General features: G+C 40.0%; 1 protein-coding gene across 1 annotated transcript in view; it reads right to left on the bottom strand.

Annotated features, from left to right (window-relative positions):
• Positions 1-3661: 3661 nt before the first annotated feature.
• LOC127498609 (protein unc-79 homolog) overlaps positions 3662-20207 on the bottom strand; it is a 59759-nt gene continuing 43213 nt past the window's right edge. Inside the window, exons 32-51 of the mRNA XM_051868147.1 lie at positions 18029-19144; positions 17629-17730; positions 15780-15896; positions 15583-15685; positions 15371-15511; positions 15247-15285; positions 12830-12942; positions 12665-12750; positions 12221-12394; positions 12052-12120; positions 11603-11713; positions 9747-9851; positions 9232-9309; positions 9067-9156; positions 5211-5386; positions 4950-5133; positions 4670-4873; positions 4371-4448; positions 4173-4214; positions 3662-4077 (exon numbers count right to left, since the gene is read on the bottom strand). Coding sequence (XP_051724107.1) covers positions 3889-4077; positions 4173-4214; positions 4371-4448; positions 4670-4873; positions 4950-5133; positions 5211-5386; positions 9067-9156; positions 9232-9309; positions 9747-9851; positions 11603-11713; positions 12052-12120; positions 12221-12394; positions 12665-12750; positions 12830-12942; positions 15247-15285; positions 15371-15511; positions 15583-15685; positions 15780-15896; positions 17629-17730; positions 18029-19144 — 3317 coding nt within the window. The 3' untranslated portion in view covers positions 3662-3888. The remainder of the gene's footprint in view (positions 4078-4172; positions 4215-4370; positions 4449-4669; positions 4874-4949; positions 5134-5210; positions 5387-9066; positions 9157-9231; positions 9310-9746; positions 9852-11602; positions 11714-12051; positions 12121-12220; positions 12395-12664; positions 12751-12829; positions 12943-15246; positions 15286-15370; positions 15512-15582; positions 15686-15779; positions 15897-17628; positions 17731-18028; positions 19145-20207) is intronic.

Raw genomic sequence — 20207 nt, 5'->3', positions numbered from 1 at the left:
ACTGTAGATGATGATAACTTCAAACTCTTTGCAATTTTTCTCTGAGAAACTCCTTTCTGATATTGCTCCACTATTTTTCGCCGCAGCATTGGGGGAATTGGTGATCCTCTGCCCATCTTGACTCCTGAGAGACACTGCCACTCTGAGAGGCTCTTTTTATACCTAATCATGTTGCCAATTGACCTAATAAGTTGCAAATTGGTCCTCCAGCTGTTCCTTATATGTACATTTAACTTTTCCGGCCTCTTATTGCTACCTGTCCCAACTTTTTTGGAATGTGTAGCTCTCATGAAATCCAAAATGAGCCAATATTTGGCATGACATTTCAAAATGTCTCACTTTCAACATTTGATATGTTATCTATATTCTATTGTGAATAAAATATAAGTTTATGAGATTTGTAAATTATTGCATTCCTTTTTTATTCACAATTTGTACAGTGTCCCAACTTTTTTGGAATTGGGTTTGTATTTTTAACAGCTGGAGGAAACCAGGCACCGCTCATCACCTGCACAATACCATCCCATCGGTGAATCATGCTGAGGGGTGTTTTCAGTGGATATTCATAATGAAAACTGGACTCAGATTAGGCCGAAGGTTCACCTTCCAACAGGACAATGATAGCCAAGACAACACAAAAGAGCTCAGGGACTCGAGTGACCCAGCCAGAGTCCAGACCTGAAGTCTGAAGACTTAGTCTGTGCACCGATGGTCCCCATCCAACCGGACAGAGATTGAGAGGATCTGCAGTGAAGGGCAGAACAAATCCCCCAAATCTAGGAGTGCAAAGCTTGTTGCATCAAAATCTAAATGATTTGGAACTGTAGTTATTGGTATCATTACTAAATAAATTAAATTGGGCACAGGGTTTACCTCCACCTCCTGTGTTGCCAATTTGAGACTTCAACAACTTTGTCACCCGAAGTCATTTATGAATCATGCATCAAGGACATAGCAGCCTTTCTGACTCTCTCTCTGATGGTCAGACGTCCAGCTCATCAGATCAGCTCTCATCACACACAGCAGAGTCTCTACCTGTAACACAGACACTGATTGTATAGATTATATAAGCAACTTTTAATGAGGAGGTATTTGAAAGGCTCCAAGTTCAAACGAATATGGCAGAAGGTCTTAGCCAGATGCTGCCTCTGAGCTGGGGGGGTTGATCAAACACACACTCGCACACGCATTCACGCGCAAACACTCACACGCACACTCGTACACACACAGCAGGATAGTCCCTCATTGATGAGATCTGATTTGACTGAGGATGGACGCTTTTGCCATGGGTGACATAAGAGTATGTAAGTTTTGTGTGTGTTTGTCTTGAAGAAATATTGTTCAAACTGTTTTTACATACAAACTGTGGTATAAGTGATCACAGACTATTATTGAGTTAACCTTTACTCAAACGTGTGTTTGCTATCATGGGCTACATGTTCTTTGGGATCATTTTCCATACAGTATACACTTTGAAACATGGACAAAATATTTAGTTATGGGTCCATTAGGTTTCCACACTGAACGAACAGTGAAGCCTCTTGATGGTGTCGCTGTGTCTGCGTAATTCTGCAGGTGCCCAACACAGCAACTACAGCAGCCAAGCAGAATGACACAATGAAGAATATTTACCTTAAATTACTGCAGAAGAGATGACAGCATCGCCGTAGAATATGGTCTATGTTAGGGTTCTCTACTCTGGTCCTCAAGATCCACTTTCCTGCAGTGTTTAGCTCCAAACCTGATCAAACACACCTGAACAAGCTGATCAAGGTCCTCAGGACTACTAGGTTGAATCCGAAATCGCTCCCTATACCCTCATTCACTATTCCCTACATTACTCCACTAATATAGTTCACTTGAGGGAGTGACTAAAAATGAGAGAGTGAATTCAGACACTGAGTGCGCTGGAAGGGCTGGCCGCCTTTGTATAGTTTGTGCTTGCGGTTTAATAATCATTTGAATCTTAACTAACTGGCAGCTCCAAGATGAACGGACTTATCTGTCATGAAAATGATATATTTAACGAGTAACAAGTTCCTGCAGATAGGAGCAGAAGTCGAGTGTGGCTGCCAGGAGTGGAGGCGCTGTAACAGGAGGAATCTGCACACAGATCTGAGGACTGTGTGTGTGGAGAAAGGGAGTAAAGAAGAAAGCGATTGAGCGGGGGCGCTGCCCAAGCTTTCGCCCCTTTCTTCCAGTCTCTCCCCTCTGCAAGGACGTGTCCCCTTCTCAGGGAACCGGGGTTACTTATGTAACCCCAAGACAATTTCTTATTCTTCACATTTTGTTTTAAGTGTTTCAGATTTTTTCTTTAGTTCATTTACATTTTGCTATATAAAATTTGTCATATATGATAATTTGAATCATCATCGTTGATGATCATCAACATTCTTCAAAACTTGTTCTGATCATTTATAATTTTCATTACCACTTAAACTCTTTTGTAAAATGTCAGTAATTGTTACATATTCCCTGTGTGTGTGTGTGTTTGTGGACTTTTATGTTACTTCCTGTCTCGAGTGCAATGTTCTTTGTAGTTTTTCCCCTTGATTAGTCTACCCTGGTGTCTCCTTACCTTGTTATCTTGTTAGGTTTGTTCTTGTTAAGTTTGCTCATTCTTAATGTTACAATAATTATGGGTCAATAAATTACAAATTCAGCTTGAACGTTTTGACGTGAAGAATTGCAAATCAATCAAAAAGCCTCTTGACTTCTGTAGATCTCATCATCACATCAACAGAAATGTCCAAACTAGTGACAGATGACTGCTTAAGCAATGCTTTTTACGCTGGTTTCATCCAAAACAAAGCTGAAAGCAGACGTAGGCATGTCTTGCAGTTCAACATGTTCTGCTACAAATAATCCAGTTGAGAACTTGGCGTCTCAAATCTGTGACAAATTCTGTTTAAGTTTGAAAACAAATGATGTAAATTTTGAACAGCAGAAACTTGGCATGTGAACATATCTTAGTATTTAGATAACGTTACTTACCTCAAGTAATCTAATGGAATATGTAACAAGTAGTTGTCCTGTAATCTTTAGTGTGTCCCTGTGTTTTTCTCTCTAATTTAATGATTTTTAATGCCAATTTTTAAATTTTTTAATGCCATATATATATGCTGCTAAATGTCGATATATGACGTCATACGGCAATTAGAAAATTCATCATGTCATTGTTGTATTTGCATTCTGTCAAGTGTCAGCCCTTTACATTTGTTTGCTTCTCTGCTGCTACCCTTTTGCTCACATAATATATTTTAATACAGCCAAATTCCCAATAAAATTGTTTCATCTATACATATTTTGCGACAGCAAATCAAAGTTATTAAATATTTAGGCTTTATTCAAAATAAACTGGTAGTATTATTTTTCTTCAAAACTATCTAAAAAATGTAATGCATGTAGAAATAAAATTTAATGCTTTTTAATGCCATTTAAGGCCTTAATTTTTGCAAAATCCATTTAATGACTTTTAATGCTTTTTAATGCCCCGCGGATACCCTGTCTTTGCCTGTTCCTGTATCTCCATTTGTCTCCCTCTGTTGATTTGATTTTCTCCCTTTTTTCTCCTCTGTCTACTTTCTCCTGATGGTTTGAAGCATTTAATCAAGTAAAAGAATACCTGCGTTTCAGTTTAACACATAGACAACACTCAAGCTAATGTTTTTAAGAAAAACTCTTGAATTCTTTATTTTGGTTTGAAATATGCATACTATTGATAATGCAAAAAATCTCTTCCTGTTTGTCACAGGCTAACACTCTTCTCTATACATGATTTCTATAATGTATTTGATAAAGAGCTGTATGCAGTCAAACACACACTAGGAAGACCATTGCAATTAGTGAACCGTGAGCTGAAGCTCATGTGATGAATCACACACACGATCACATGGGGTAAAACTGGGACGCTGCCTCAGACGACTGGATCTCTACTTGGGCCATTTTAAACTGAGTGCACTGAAGCCACTTGCGCAGAGTGAGAGGAAACGATCCGGATCCAGGGTTCTGGAGACACTGGTGGTTTACCCGGTTCTGAATGGCTTGCAGACGCAGCTGGAGACCCGCGGACAGATGCTGTTGACAGAGAGAGCGTTTATCGTATGACAGGGAGATTTTGAAAGCAAGAAGCAAGAATGCCTAAATTGATAATCGATATGATGAACACTTACATTTAAATTTGACTGGATCATTGGCAGCCACATGGGAATGAGCTAAACAGAATGAAGAAGACATTAAATACAATAAACACCTCAGACTGCATAATGTGTATGTAAAGTAAAGTGCAATAAAGCACAAATGCTGTTTCGAGCACTACAGTCCAAATTCACACTTTTGTTTAAGCATTTATGGTAATAAATCCCTCTTACTTTCACAAAGATGGTTGAGTTGCACTCCTGCAAGGCCTCCATTAGACTGATGACATGCAAACACACCATCTCTACCATCTGAAACACACAAGCACAGTATAAAGATCTGCCGCGTCACTGTTCTGTCTGAATTAATTACAAATAGGAGTCATTTTATATCTAATTGTCATATCAAACCCATTATAAAGACACAGTATGCTTGATCTAATTGAATGTAATCCGTTACATGTTAAAATGAATACTGCAAAGAGAGAATCACATTCAGCCCGAATTAATGCCGAGTTCAAAGAGGCTCGTACCACTTTGTTGTGGGCCATGAGCTGGAGGATGCTGGGAGTCACGCGGCTCCAGAACTCCAGACCGGTCAGGATGGCGACCGAGCAGAACTCGTTCTGGTTCTGGTTCTGATTGGACGGGACGGCCGCGGCCTGCTCGCAGTAGATGGTCCACAGCTGGGCGAACATGAAGGCGTGGAACAGCGAACACATGTGCAGCACTGACGTCTGCAGACACACAGAAGAGCATCATCAGAGTCACGTCTCTGGACATTCTTCGAGCAGAACGGCTCCGCTATCCTACCTTGGATTGTTCTGGGAATCCTATCAGGATGACGATCAGATGGTCTGCAATATGAGATCCAGCGTCCAGTGGAATGGGCATACAGCATGAGGAGCCCTGGTGCAAAGCACTGTGGGTAAGAGAGCCCAGCAGCAGCCAGGACAGTTGGCGAATGTGCGACACGCATTCAATGAACTCTTTGGGTCTGAGGAAACAGAAGCACATTGTAAAAGAGATGCTCATCATTGGGAGCTGATGCAAACACACACGTGATGATTTTACCCCTGTTGCATAGCAGACGGCGGGTGGTAAAGCCAAGGCAGGTAGCGAATCACTGCTTTGTTGTCTCTGTGGTTGCCTTTGCTGATCTCCATCGCTGCAATCTGAGCCAGACCGACCTTCAGGTTCCCGCCGAACGTGTCCTCGTGCAGCGGCTGACAGCAGGCCTTCATGTGGCTCTGAGATACACGCACATACACACGCATCTATGGCAAGCCGTTTTGACTTTTATACATTCTCAGGATATGAATTCTTGATAACAACAATTCAGTTCTTGATATCAGGAATTACATTTCCACTAGTATCAATGTTAATTCTTGATATCAACAATTCAATTTTTGATATCTGTAAGTGTATTTTCACTAGTGAAATGTCACCATAGGCTGCCATTCAAATTCAATTATCAAGAATTGATTTCTTACTAGTTGAAATTCCAATTTCACATATCAGAAATACAATTCTTACTAGTAAAAATGCAAATTTTTGATATCAAGAATTCAAATGTCACTAGTTGAAATGTCAGTTCTTGATATCAACAATTGAATTGGTACTAGTAAAAATGTTTATTTTTGATATCTGAAAATGTATTTCTGATATCAATATAATTTCAGATATCTAAAATGGCTTTCTTACTAGTAACAATCGCATTCATGATTTTAGAAACTAACATTGTCACTAGTGACAATCAAATTATTGATATCAAAAATGAACATTGTTACTAGTACCAATTCAAATGTTGATATCAAGAACAGACCTTTGCACTAGTAACCACATAATTATTGATATAAAATTATGATTTTTACTAGTAAGAACTGTATTTCTGATATGTCAAATTGGAATTTCAACTAGTAAGAAATCAATTCTTGGTATCAACAATTGAATCTGAATGGCAGCCTATGGTGACATTTAACTAGTGAAAATATAGTTTTTAATAGTGGAAATTCAAATGTTGAAGAATATATATTTCTGCGAGTGATGACATCATTGTTGATGTCAAGAATTAACATTTTTACTAGTAGAAATGTAATTCCTGATATCAAAAATTGTCATTGTTACTAGTGGAAATTTAATTCCAGATATCAAGAATTAGCATTTTAACTAGTGAAAATTGAATTGTTGACATCAAGAATTCATATCCTGGGAATGATTAAAAGTTAATACGGCTTGCCTATTGCCATTCCCAGGATATAAATTGCTGATATCAAGAATTCTGGTTTTTACTAGTAGAAATGTAATTCCTGATATCAAAAATTGTCATTGTTACTAGTGGAAATTTAATTCCAGATGTCAAGAATTAGCATTTTAACTAGTGAAAATTGAATTGTTGATATCAAGAATTCATATCCTGAGATGTGAATAAAAGTCAAAACGGCTTGCCATACACATGACACTTTCAGCATTTTACATTCATGCATTTGACACGCACTTTTATCCTAAGCGACGTAAAGCTTCTCATAGGCTGATTTTCAGCAGATTTCCAGTCAAAAGCCTCGGCTGTGCAGGGGTTTGGTCTGCCATGACATGTTAACAGCAGTATCAACTCGACTCCCTCCACGCAAAATCAACTTCCGATCCGCGCGACTTGTGTTCTGAAGAACTGACAAGCGGCTGTTCTGCTCTCACCCAATCCATACATTTCCCGTCAGCAAACGCAAAGCTACATCTCTTAAATTTGTACATGATGATTGTGTGTAAACGGACATTTTTCTGGTGACTGATGAGAGAAAGCGGAGGTATGATCTGTTTGCTGAAGCTGCATGGCTTTCTGCTGCAAATACACATCACACACTTTCACAATGTGAAGTTGCTTTATGAATTACATCATGATTCAGTCCATTACAACATTGAATGTTTGAGCGCTTGTTATTTCATGGACTTCACACGTGAGAGAAAGGTTTGAGGAGGTCGGTGCTTGACCACAATCCAGCTGTTTTAAGGGGTCATGAACTGGATTTATTTTTATTATTTTAATATGTTCCTTGAGGTTCACTTATAATGTTAAAGAGGTCATGAATTGAGAATCAACTTTCATCGTACTATAAGAATATCCTGTTCAGTTTCAGAACTGAAAACTTCCTTGTTAGTCCAATAAAAGCTTTTATTGACACCAGACCCAGCGAACGACTGATCCTGGAATGTGTCTATAGATAGGTGAAACCCCGCCTCCACAGAAGAAATCAACGCCTACTTCATCATTACAATATTAGCCCTGCCCACTGGTGTGTTAGTGAGATGAGGAGGAGAGAAGAGCGATACAGGACTAAAATAACATTACCTTTCAAAGGATCCTAATGCTAGGAATATGGTTATTTATTTTCAACAATGTGAATGTCTCAGTTGAGCTTTATTTATTTGTATTCGGTACATTTCTCTGTGGATTCTTTGGTAAATCAATCACATTTCGGCGCAGGCTTTGCAAACAGACTTTTACAATATGGACTCGACAGTAATGCAACAACATGTAAGTAACTGAGTTTATTCTAATGCCTGATCTGATATTAATGATTCATATACAGTCAGATGTTCTTTGTCTGTGTGTCAGTAAATCAAACCAGTGACTAAACGCTCAACTTCACGTTGTTTCTCTTAGTAGGATGAAAATAATCTGTTATTCAAATGGTGATTAAATTATCTATAGAAAGCGATCAGAGAACGCTCCCTTTACAGTCGCTGGAGCTGTCAATCAAACAGAGCGAGTTTATCAGTGATTGAGTTCCGGACTCACACCAAAACTCCCGTTTTATTCAACGAATCTCTTAGTTACATTGCACTGTTTGTTATGATGAAAGTGTGCAGAAATTGAGTTTCAATGATGAGATTACTGCTTTCATGAGCTCAACAACATGTCTGTGATCGACTACAGTTTTCATCACTGCAATCTTTTATGCCACCATCTAAATATAATGCCATAGATCTAAATGTAATGCTATAATCAACACTTTTCACGATTAGTTAACCTTGAGAGCTGTAATAGTAAAAATGTGCTAAAACAGAGAGTAATACTTGGCTATTTCATAGGCAAAGATGTCAGCCAATCACAGCAGTGGGCGTTTACACTGAAGTCTCACAGCAGACACGCCCCTTAAAACAGAGCATTCAAATCAAAGGATAAAATCAGGGTAGGAAAAATGCCTTTTATTTCTAAATTATGACAATTTTTGATGTAAAAAACATACTAACATTATAAGTGCACCCCAGGAAACATTATAAAACAATGCAGTTCATGACCCCTTTGGTTCGTCTAATGGTTAGAGAGTCAGACTAACCCGAAGGTTGCAGGTTCGAGTCTCAGTACCGGCAGAAAATGTAGGTGGGGGAGTGAATGAACAGTGCTCACTTCCACTCTCATTACCCACAACTGAGGTGCCCCTGAGCAAGGCACCTAACCCCCAATCACTCCCCGGGTGCCGCAGCAAAAAATGGCTGCCCACTGCTGTGAGTGTGTGTTCACGGTATGTGTGTGTGTGCGCACACTTGGGATGGGTGAAATGCAGAGAACAAATTCTGAGTATGGGACACCATACTTTGCTACATGTCACATCGCTGTCCTTTAAGGCTTGTCAGTAAACGGCCACTGTTATGATTGGCTCACGTCACTGCATAAGAAAAGTATCAATGCCCGCATGTGAGTAAGTGTTCTGAAAACATTATCCATATAAAATCATCATTATATAAATTTCATGTGTTCCCTGAGAATCGAATCCATGGTTTTAGCGTTGCTAGCGGAACGCCCTTCCATCACTGAGACAGACGTGTGCTGAAGTTTCCATGCATGAACATGACAGCCAATGCACAAAGATACATGAAGCATGATAGTGCTCACTCTCAGCACTGATGTTTAGATGTGTGTGACAAGTACCTTTAATTTAGTCAGCGTGTGCATGTCTGCGATGAAGTCCAGCAGCTCGCTCAGATACTGCCTCAAACACTCCATGGCCGCTGTGGTACACTGAGGGCACAGACATCTGTGACGTCTACAGTCACTACTAATACACAGATCACACTAATGAATGATGAGTCTCACCCCGGGCAGAGCAGCGATCATGTGTTTCTGGAGGATGGTGGACTCAGCCAGCCTCGTCCCGATATCTGAACACACAAACTGAGGACAGCAGAAGATACAAGACACGCATTAGTGACTCTCAGACTGATCTCGTGAGACATTTCCTGCAATTTCACAGCTGTTTGCACACAGCAGCACGTGACACCAAACCAACCACTCGCTTTAAAAAACATTTTTGTCTGTTTTCGTACATAATATGTGAAGCTGTCATATTAGTAGTACTAGCAATAGAAAACTAGATATGCGCCCAAATGGCTTCATGGTTGTTTGCTCTAATGTCCCTTATTGTGAGACAGAGATTCACACATTAAATTGAATCACAAACTGAACCTGAACTGAACTGATCTGAATAATGACACTTGTCCTCTGTAGAGCTGCTTAATCAATAATCAATGAATTTCACAACATTAACACTGTCATTTACCTGTTTATTACTGTGAATCTGTATTGAATCAAGCTGATTTCACATGTAGTACCTGCACCAGCAGCAGTAGGTTGGTATCAGGAATTGAGGACTTGAACTTCAGAGCCTGAAGCAGCTCCAGAACGACGATACGCGACATATAGAACTTGTCCCTTTCCTACATGAAAGAGGAGGAAAGCAGATGCCATTGAAAAATGTGTTTTCCAAGATATAGACACACTTCTGAATGTTGATATCTTTCGTTTGACAAGTTAACCAGCGATGCTTCTATCTGTTCGCTAGATAATCTATCAACAGCGAAAATCCATAAAATATCATATTTTATCTACATATATCTGACAACAAACAGCACAAATGTGTCGTTGGTCACAGCAGTGTTTCCTGTGCACATGCAGAAACAAACATTTCTCGACCTGTGTGATCTGACTCATGAACAAATGATTCTGATGAGCCTCTTCTTTTAATAAATCACAGTCTAAGAGGTTCTGATGAATCGTTCCAAACCCAATGTAAGAATATGACAAGGAAACTAAAATAAAAAGTTAACTAAAAGAGAACTAATGCAGTTTTTAAGCTTTGCTCAAATGTTTTTGGTGGAGTTTAGTTCAGGAACTTCTGCTTTTAAAACACCCTCAAGCCATCCTAAGTTTATATGACAATCTTCTTTCAGACGAACACAATCCGAGATATATTTAAAAATATTCTTAGTCCTCCAAGGTTTATAATGGTTGTGAATGGTAACTCACATTCTAAAGACAGAAAAATGCATCCATTCATAAAAAAAAAAAAAAAAAAGTAATCCATACGGCTCCAAGGGGGTTAATAAAGGCCTTTTGAAGCGAAGGGATGTGTTTTTGTAAGAAAAATATCCATATATAAAACTTTATAAATTCGAATAACGAGCTTCAGGTGGACGAGAGCAACCTTTGACCCCAACACAATGACGGACATGGAGGCGAAAAGGATAGAGCAAAACAAAACACCGGTCACAAATTAGAAGTCTAAAACGAGAAATTTTGAAGCGAAATGTCAGAGGATTTCGATATAAGCGAAGAGGAGCTTGAGTTTGTTGCCCAGCCATTTTTGTTTGAACCGTGAGAAGCTTACAATACTCCTACATCCTGCGTCATACATCGCATCAGAGGATTACTCATTTGGCGCAAGTTAACCTGTGCATTCTGCGTGTGGTCGTCCACCGGAAGCTCGTTATTTGAATTCATAAAGTTTTATATATATGGATATTTTTCTTACAAAACAAATCCCTTCGCTTCAAAAGGCCTTTATTAACCCCCTGGAGCCGTATGGATTACTTTTTTTATAGATGGATGCATTTTTCTGTCTTTAGAATGTGAGTTACCTTTCACAACCATTATAAACCTTGGAGGACTAAGGATATTTTTAAATATATCTCGGATTGTGTTCGTCTGAAGAAGATTGTCATATAAACCTAGGATGGCTTGAGGGTGAGTAAATCATGGGATAATTTTCATTTTTGGGTGAACTATCCCTTTAATATCAATGATGATCAAAGTTTTGTCTTGTGCTTTTCCATACAAAGCACTGCTTCAGTCACAGCATGTAGACATTATTTTTAAGAAAGAAAGAAGTAAAAAAAGCATTAATAGGATTTTTTAAAAGAATTAGGAATTCTGAAATACACTCTTCTTCTTGTTCCTATTGCTACTGATTCAGAAACATCAATTTACATGGATGAAAAGGATCAATAATTATTCCATTTAATGCCCAATTTTTCCCAGACATGAAAATATCCAAAGGATGTGTCATTAGTAACCCTTTGGAATAATCAATAATTATTTTTTGAATTTTTAAGGAAACGTGTGTGAAAAATGTGTTGCGACCACTAGATTCTCTCTGCTGGAATAAACACTGACATAAAGGCTTGTTTACCTTGCTGAAGGTTTTGTAGCATAAACCACAGATCTCTACGAGATACGACAGACTGAACACACCGTACTGAAGAACAAAACTCAGCAGCTTGGAGAAGGGCTCCAGCAGACTCTGCCAGAGAGACACGAGAGAAGCAGTGATGAGCTTTATTACCATAACACACACATCTGATAGTGTAAACCAGGGGTGTCCAAACTCGGTCCTTGGGGGCCAATGTGTTGCAGAGTTTAGCTCCAACTTGCCTCAACACGCCTGCTTGGAAGTTTCTAGCCTATAGTAAAACCTTGATTAGCTGGTTCAGGTGTTTAATTAGGGTTGGAGCTAAACTCTGCAGGACAGTGGCCCTCCAGGATCAGGATTGGACACCCCTGGTGTAAACAGTCATTTGATATGTCATTTTCATCTGACAGGAACCTTAAATACACATCCAAAGAAATGTGCAAGCTTACTCTCGTTGCATTTGTGACTGGAATCTTCAGCAAACAGATGATTATTCTCAGGCTTGAGTCCAGCGGACACTTCATAGAGGAAACAAGAGAAACTGTTAACATGAGAGCACTGTGTGTATTTCTGCACTGATTCCTCTGGATTCTACAGCACAGGAAGACCGAACCGGACCTTGAGTGGCAGAACAGCAGGTAGTTTGGTTAGAAACGTCTGGAACTGGTTGCAGATGGTGGTCCACAGGTTGCTGGGCGAGTCCATGGGAAGAGTCTCCATGAAGGTGGCGATGTTGTCCAGACAGTGCAGTATAGCGCCTCCTGCTGGCAGAGACTTCTTATTGTTCAGCCCCTACGATGACACCATGAGCTTTACAACATGTGTGGTTTATAGATACCCAACATCCACAATCCAACATTTACAGTTTATGCACATGCTATTAGTATAAAACAGTGTCAAAATAACGAATGCAAGGCTGTTCCTGGAAAATTAAGCACTAATTGCGTGGAAAATAAGTCACTTCTGTAAGTGTAAGCAGGAAAGTAAGTAAAAGGCTGTAAATAAAGCTTTACAGTCACAGAGTGTCCTCTGCTGGAAGATGTGTGTTTCGTGCGTCAGTACCTCCAGCAGCTGACTCAGCGCTGCCACAGAGCTCAGCTCATTGAAATCAATCAGAGACGTGGCCAGTGTCCGCAGGAAGCTTCCATCTGAGAGCCAGAGAGAGCAATGCCAGTGAGATACGAGTGTTTGCCTGGTAAGTGTGTGTGACTGAGGTGTTTCTCAGACCTTTAATGTTGCTCTGGAACAGCTGTGGCAGGATGCCGTTGGGAGCGAGTTGATGGAGGACGCAGCGGAGGAACTGCTTGGCCACGCCAGCGACGTTCCCGGGAATCAGCATGCTGCACACACAGACCAGTCATGGGAACTCCAGCTCTTTTTAGGGAGTTGGATCACTTGAGCCGGCTCTTTCAGCCCCCAAATGGCTCTTCATTTACAGATTTTTACAATCACATTTCTCAATACTCGTGTCACTTTTTCAGAACTCTTCAGACAGTGATCACAGCTTCAGTCTATGTGGGCTAAACTGTGGATCATTTATCATTGCTTTGGCACAAAATGCATTTGATGACAACATCTGTCAAATTACATGAATTCATTTCTCACTTAGACACAAACACCAGCAAAACTCTATTAACCTACAAGTCAGTTTCCACGTGTGAATACTCTTTTCAAAACTGTTAAACATCAGTTCAAAACTGAACATAATACAAAACTAAATAAGACAGAAATTTGCTACAATTTCTACAGTAATACCATATTGAACTATATTCTGAATCTAAAAAAAAAAAATCAAATACTATCAAAGCAATTAGATGTAACTGAACACCTACACAAAGTGTTAGTCTTTCAGTTTCATTACCATCCATTCAAAAGGGGAAACTTCGGAATAATTTTGCACTGGCTTATTTGGCATTTAGAGCATTTATTCGCTATCAAGGCTACAGCCTTACTGTTGTTTAGTTAGTATCTTAAAGACAGGTCTTTTTCTGTCAGTTCTCTTCATCTTCTGCTCCTATTATTAGTGGAGTACCTCAGGGCTCTATTTTGGGTCTGCTTAACTTATTTTTTATGCCAATGATACACAGCTGTACCTCTTGTTGAAAGCTGGCGATCCCATTCAAGTTTTGTTGGAATGCATCTGGGTAGGGGTGTGCAGCGGAGCCAATATCTGTATCTGTATTTGTGACAATCTCAAAATTATTCATATCTGCATCTGTATTCAGATAAAACCGGAAATGGGCATGGCTTTATCAAGATGTTCGTACAATTACTTGAGAAGACCGTTGTCTATTACAGCTTATATCTGTTTTCTTCGTAGATATCACTTCGTATATTTTTTTATGATTATGACATTTATTAAAATATCTACTAACTGGAAGAGCTTCTTGATGTACGTGCAGTTGTGCTTTGGATGACATGATCTGATAAAAACGCTATTTTAGTACTATATTCTAAATAAAACAGTAAGGGTTCCTACGCACTTCGGAAAAGTATGGAAATTGATTTTAGTAATTTTCAGGTCTGGAAAAGTAGGCTATGGAAATGGCAACAGAAACGCAGCTTACTGATTTGCGCTCAGTTCATTCATAGTATTGATTTACACTCATTCACTTCACTCATTGCGTAGTGATTTTAGAGGTTTATGTATAATATCGTGCTTTCCTCTGGCTCATTGGTTCCTGTGCAGTTTGGAAATTTATGGAATTTGATTTAAGTAATTTCCAGGTCTGGAAAAGTATGGGGAAAAAAGAAAACAGTATGGAAAAATATTTGTTTCCAGACTATTTCCCCTTTTCACAGTTTTCTGAAATATAAATTTAAAATAAAACTAGGAGCTTTTCCCGTTGCCGCTCCCCATTTATGGAACCAATTACCTCTGGACATCCGCCTTGCACCTTCCATTACCATTTTTAAATCAAAATTGAAAACATATCTCTACTCCCTGGCATTTTAATATTATCATACTCCTGTGTTATTGTCTGTTTTGTTTGACTTTACTATTTTTAATTTATGTTTCTTTACTCGGTTCAGCACTTTGGATAGCTCTGCTATGTTTAAACGTGCTACATAAATAAAATTTACTTACACTGTAATGCAAACATGGACCATGTAACAAACTGCAGTAAATTATAAACAGTAGAGTGTGTTATTCTTGTTTTGTAAAGAAAATCAAACATTGTGTAATGCTCCTGTTTTTTGTGTTTTTAGGTCATTGTTTTACGAGTGACAAAGCATGTTTGTTGGGTGAAAGCTTTGCTAGTGTTGTGAAGAATGACTTGATTTGAGTGTTTTGGTATTTTAGTGGATTTTGAATGTGAAATTAACTGCTGTGAAGCTGAAAGTTGGTTAGGAGAGTTTTGAAAAAGTGACCTAATTATTGAGGAATGTGTCCTAGCAATAGTAAAAAGCTGTAAATAATTCAATGTAATTATACTAAACCTTTCCAGAATACCTTGGTTTTACATTATTTTTGGTATTAAAACCTTAAATAATGTAAAACATCAAACATTATTAAAGATGCATATTGAATTATAGTGAACTCTCCAAAACAAAGCATTCCTAACGAATCACACTCAAAATGAACACAGTGTGCCATATAACAAATAAAAACTAAATTACAATGTGCAAAAAGAGTAACTCACCTTTCAGCCTGACCTGTGAAATTGGAGCTAGAGGCCAACCTGCAGGATTAAAGCAAAAAACTGAAAGAAAGCCATAGAGATCCTAGTGAATATGTGTCTGCAGATGGCTCTTATGTGACCGTACCTGCCCACAGACTGCATGATCTCCAGCAGCAGCGGAGCGGCCAGATCCGGACTCAGATGGATGAACATGGACAGAACCACCACCGCCAGAGCCAGAGTCTCCTCGTCATACTCCTCCAGAACAGCCCCACAGTCCCGGCACCTGATTCAATTCACACACAGTTGAGGTATACTGCAAGTCTTCACACTAAAACCCTGACTCTCACTCCCCACCTGTCAGCCATCGTGGTGGGCTGCTCGTCGCTGAAGTCTTCTGGCGCTGGAACAAACATGCTGACGGTGCTCGGAGCCGACAGCAGACTCGTCTTTGTAGGACCTGCGTAAATGTAAAGCATGTTGGGACACTGTACATCAGAGCGGGTGGTTGTGTGATTTCTCATGACAGTGAGTGTATGATGTCGAAGACCGACCCGTGTCCCAGGTGCTGATGTTCTGTGGCGCGCTGGACTGATGCTCGAGCTGCCGCTTCATTAACTGACTCATAGTCACGGCACCCAGAGAGCCTCGCTTCACCTGACGATACTGAGCTGGAACAGAAAACACAACATTCAAACGCCGGCTGCTCATGGGTGAAAGACACTTCATATTCACTAATATTATCGATTTAAACTGAACTGAGCTCAATAATGACACTACTGTCTTCTGTAGAGCTGCTTTACAGCAGAATCTGAATGTGTCTCATATTTGATGAAGTTTGCAAGCGTGTAGCGCTGAAACCCTATTGTAATTGTTAAAATTTCCAAGGTTCAGCATTCTCCTCTAAAAGTGATCAGGCAGACGAAACCGCAAGTCACAGAGACTTAAAACTTTAAAGGTCGGCTAGTACTCACACTGTCTGCAACATCAAGTAATTTCGTTCTGGCGAAATTTTAAAGTATTTTGGATTTTTGGAAAAACTTAATTTTGCGAACTAGTCCTAGGTTTTTCGCCCGATCAGAACCAAACCAGTTCAGCAAGTTTTTCTGGAGTCTGATTGTCAATAATTATCAAAAATGTTGAAATTTCAATTCACAGTCAATAAGAGCCACCAAAATGTTAAAAGTGGGCGGAGCCATTTTTACTAAAATGTCCGTAACTTGTGAAACGGAATGAGATATTTTCACCAAACTCAGCACACCTGTGCTTATTCTGTGGTCATGTGAAAAAAGACACGGTGACTAACCACTTGGTGGCGCTATAACAGGAAAAAAACGTGAAAATGGCTATAACTACTTCACCAATAGTCCGGTTAATTTGAAAATTGGTATGCAGTGTCTTTGTCCATGATTGTCTATGAGGAGATTAAAGTATCTCAAAAAACATGTCCGCCATCGGTCAATGAAGTTTGTGCAGCTATCAGACAAGGTTAACGGAGGCCAATTGGAACAAAAGTCACTAGAGGCCTGTGAGAAATTCAAAAGAAATCGGCCACCAGGTGGCACCTTTGTGTTTTATGCCTCTGTAATCATGTGGTGTTTCACACATACACACAATATTCATATCATTTATTAGATCATACTAAACAACTTTGCCTCAAGAACCACTGTCAATCAAATCGTTCATTAAATATTCAAACTTATGTAAAAAACAAAACAAAAACAAAAAAACAACTTTGGCAAACTAGGTTTTTTGCTCAACCTCAATAAAATCAATGCAGTACAATTCTCTGGACTCTCTATATCAATAATTATTAAAAAAAGTTGAACTTTACCCTTTGGATAGCAATAATTGAGCAGTGTCATTTAGAAAATATGGGCAAGGCCAAGTACATGCAAAAGCCTATAACTCCTAAACGAAAACTCACGAAAGTAGGTGAGCTTATGTGACATGATTCTAAACAAGCATGCAAAATGTTATGGAGATCGGAATATAGGTGGCGCTATAACTGTTAAAAATCTTTAAAAACCATATAGTTCCTATGGTAAATTGCCTGTATTGCCTGTAAATGGTCTTTTGGTTACAGGCTTGCTAAAGGAAACATACTATCTTTTTACACTTAAAGGCCTTAAAGCACTTGAACCCCAAACATTACTGCTCGCAGCTATATTTGATTCAGTTATTTTCCTGTTTATTACAGTGAAGCTGCTTTGAAACACTCTGTAGAAATAAAGCTGACTTGACTTGACTAAAGCTGCTTGTTGCTTTTTCCCCACATCTGGACCTGTTCAAATCTCTCAATCTAACAGCACAAATGAAGGATCATGAAGCAGAAGCAGTGGGCCGGTGTTCATATGAAACACTGTGTTTCAGTCGAGTTCAGTGAGTGTGTAAGTGATTTACTGGATACTGAGGAGCGATGGCTGGTTTCGGGGACGGCAGCCTCCAGAGCCGGAGCCGAGGCCGATTCTCTGGGCTTCTCCAGGTTCGTCAGAGATTTCTCATCTGTACAACAACATGTCTGAATGTCAAAACCTTCAGTCTCTGAACTCTGTGTGCAGCCACTTCTCCACAACGCCATAACTTTGTAACAATAATTTTCCAACACTGTTAGGACAATAACTAGTCTGAATGTGCACTGTGCATTATGTGAACTAAATTAATGCCTTTAAATCCATGATAGTTAGTCTCTACTGAAGGTCTTCTTATTCAAATTCACATATATTGTGAGAGACTTATTAAATGAAAACAGTACAAATACAAATCAACAAAGACGCAGTATATAATCTGTGAGCTGACTGACCTGACTCTGCGGCCGGTTCTCTCATCTTGTCCAGAGTGTTGAAGGAGATGTCCAGATATTCCCTCTGGATGGCGCTGACGGCAATCTTCCTCTCTTTGCGCTGGCGTGGCACGATCTGAATCTTGAATTCGGCTTCGTCGCTCTCGTCGTCAGGTTTGGGCTCGCTGTCTCTCTCATCAGTCTCGTCGTTGTCCTCATCTCCTGGTCCTTCTAGAGACTCGTGCGCATCCACGGGGATGTGGCGCAAGACAGACCGGTTCGAGGGACTCATCCCACTGTTATCCTGTGTGCAAGAATCATCCAAAGATGCGTTTGGCATGCGTGACGTCTTTCTGAAGAGATCCCTCTTCTGTTTTAGAGTCATGGTGCTCTCCTGATGAGCCGTGGAGTCTGGGAGCTCCAGAGATGCAGGTTCAGGCTTCTCACGCTGCTGGTCCTTGCTGCAGTCCTCTATGCTGACCTGGACGACGGGAGATGAGTGTGCAGCTGACGCAGCCTCAGGTTTGAGTTTGAGGGCCTCAAACAAGTCCTCGTTGCTTTCGACAATGCGCAGAGGAGGCAGCGGCTCGAAAACCAGCGAGTCGCTGTCGGAGAGTGAGAGAATGGAGCGCTTCTCAGGGATGGACGTGCAGTCTGAGGAGAGATCTATGAGATCTGGATCATCCTTGTCCAGCGCCAGTCCACCAGGGATGGTCAGCGGGGAGTCCAGGCCGGCGGGGTTATCTTCAAATGTCTCCATACAGCTCAGTCGCACCTCTGGGATGATGGGCCTGATGCTGTCGTTCTGAGCGCTGGAGCCTCTCCGGTCCATGATGGAGTGGCCGTTGGAAGAGTCTTTCCCATGGTGCTGCGCTCTGTGCTGCTGTCTGCCTGTAGAGGAGGACGAGGAGGGCTGTAGGGCCGGCGGACCCTGCAGGTCGCAGCGGTCAATGCAGGACTTGCGTCGGTGCTCGTCCAAGTTAAAGAGGATGGAGTCGGTGTTGCCGATGTCCAGGGACTTCTGCTTGTGCATGGCCTGCAGTCTCTTCTTCCTGCTGCTGCTGTCCTCTCGGCCAGAGTACAGCAGCGTGTCCTGCAGCGCACCACCCTCCTTGTATTCGGCCAGCTCGATCTCACCTGAAGAACAGAAGAGCAGAAGATGGTGAAAGTGTCTTGAGCACACACGGATCTGCCCAGCCTAGAGATGTAATACGATATATATCGCGATGAACACACAAGAGAAGCATGAGTGAGTGAAGGAGACACGCTGAATGAAAATGCACATTAACTCTCGGGCTACTTCTACACTAATCTGGATAGGGTTGGGCGATATGGCCAAAATCACAATATGAGTAATTGTATTTCATGATAATGATATATATCACAATATAGTTATTTTTGCTTTAACAAGGATTTTGTGATATCAAAATTTTTTATACCATTGAAATTTTATAATTCTTGCTACCAATTTCAATATTACAAAAACTAATGCTAGCCTAAGTAAAAAAAAACAAACTCTCAAGCTCACTAAAGACAAGTAAACACTAAGTGATAAAATAAGAACAAAGAAACTAATTACAAGCAATAGCGCAACAAACTACAAAAGAACAAAGACACAAATGAAAACTTAGAAATAAGAAATACTACCATAAATTGAACAATCAAATGTATAAAAAACACTACATAGCCTTCACTGTATAAATTAAATATAATCCTTAGTAAAGTTACAAAAGTTATTCAGTGAAGAGCAGTGAGTGATTTTCTCTGTCTTTTGTTGTTTGATTAACATTAATAACACAGACGGCAGCAGGAATATTAGGCTGCTGTCACTTTAAAGGATTAGTCCACTTTCAAATAAACTTTTCCTGATAATTTTCTCACCCCCATGTCATCCAAGATGTTCATGTCTTTCTTTCTTCAGTCCAAAAGAAATTAAGGTTTTTGATGTAAACATTCCAGGATTATTCTCCTTATAGTGGACTTCAATGGCCTCCAAACGGTTGAAGGTCAAAATTACAGTTTCAGTGCAGCTTCAAAGGGCTTTAAACGATACCAGATGAGGAATAAGGGTCTAATCTAGCGAAATGATAGGTCATTTTCTAAAAAAATGTAAATGTATATGCTTTAGGCTATATAAACAAATGTTCGCCTTCTAAGTGCTTCCGCCAAAACCGCATTTCCAAAAAGTTTACGCTGTATG

This window comes from Ctenopharyngodon idella, chromosome 17 (assembly GCF_019924925.1).
Source record: "Ctenopharyngodon idella isolate HZGC_01 chromosome 17, HZGC01, whole genome shotgun sequence".
NCBI classification, from domain to species: Eukaryota; Metazoa; Chordata; class Actinopteri; order Cypriniformes; family Xenocyprididae; genus Ctenopharyngodon; species Ctenopharyngodon idella.
This window is presented reverse-complemented; position numbering and strand designations above follow the sequence as displayed.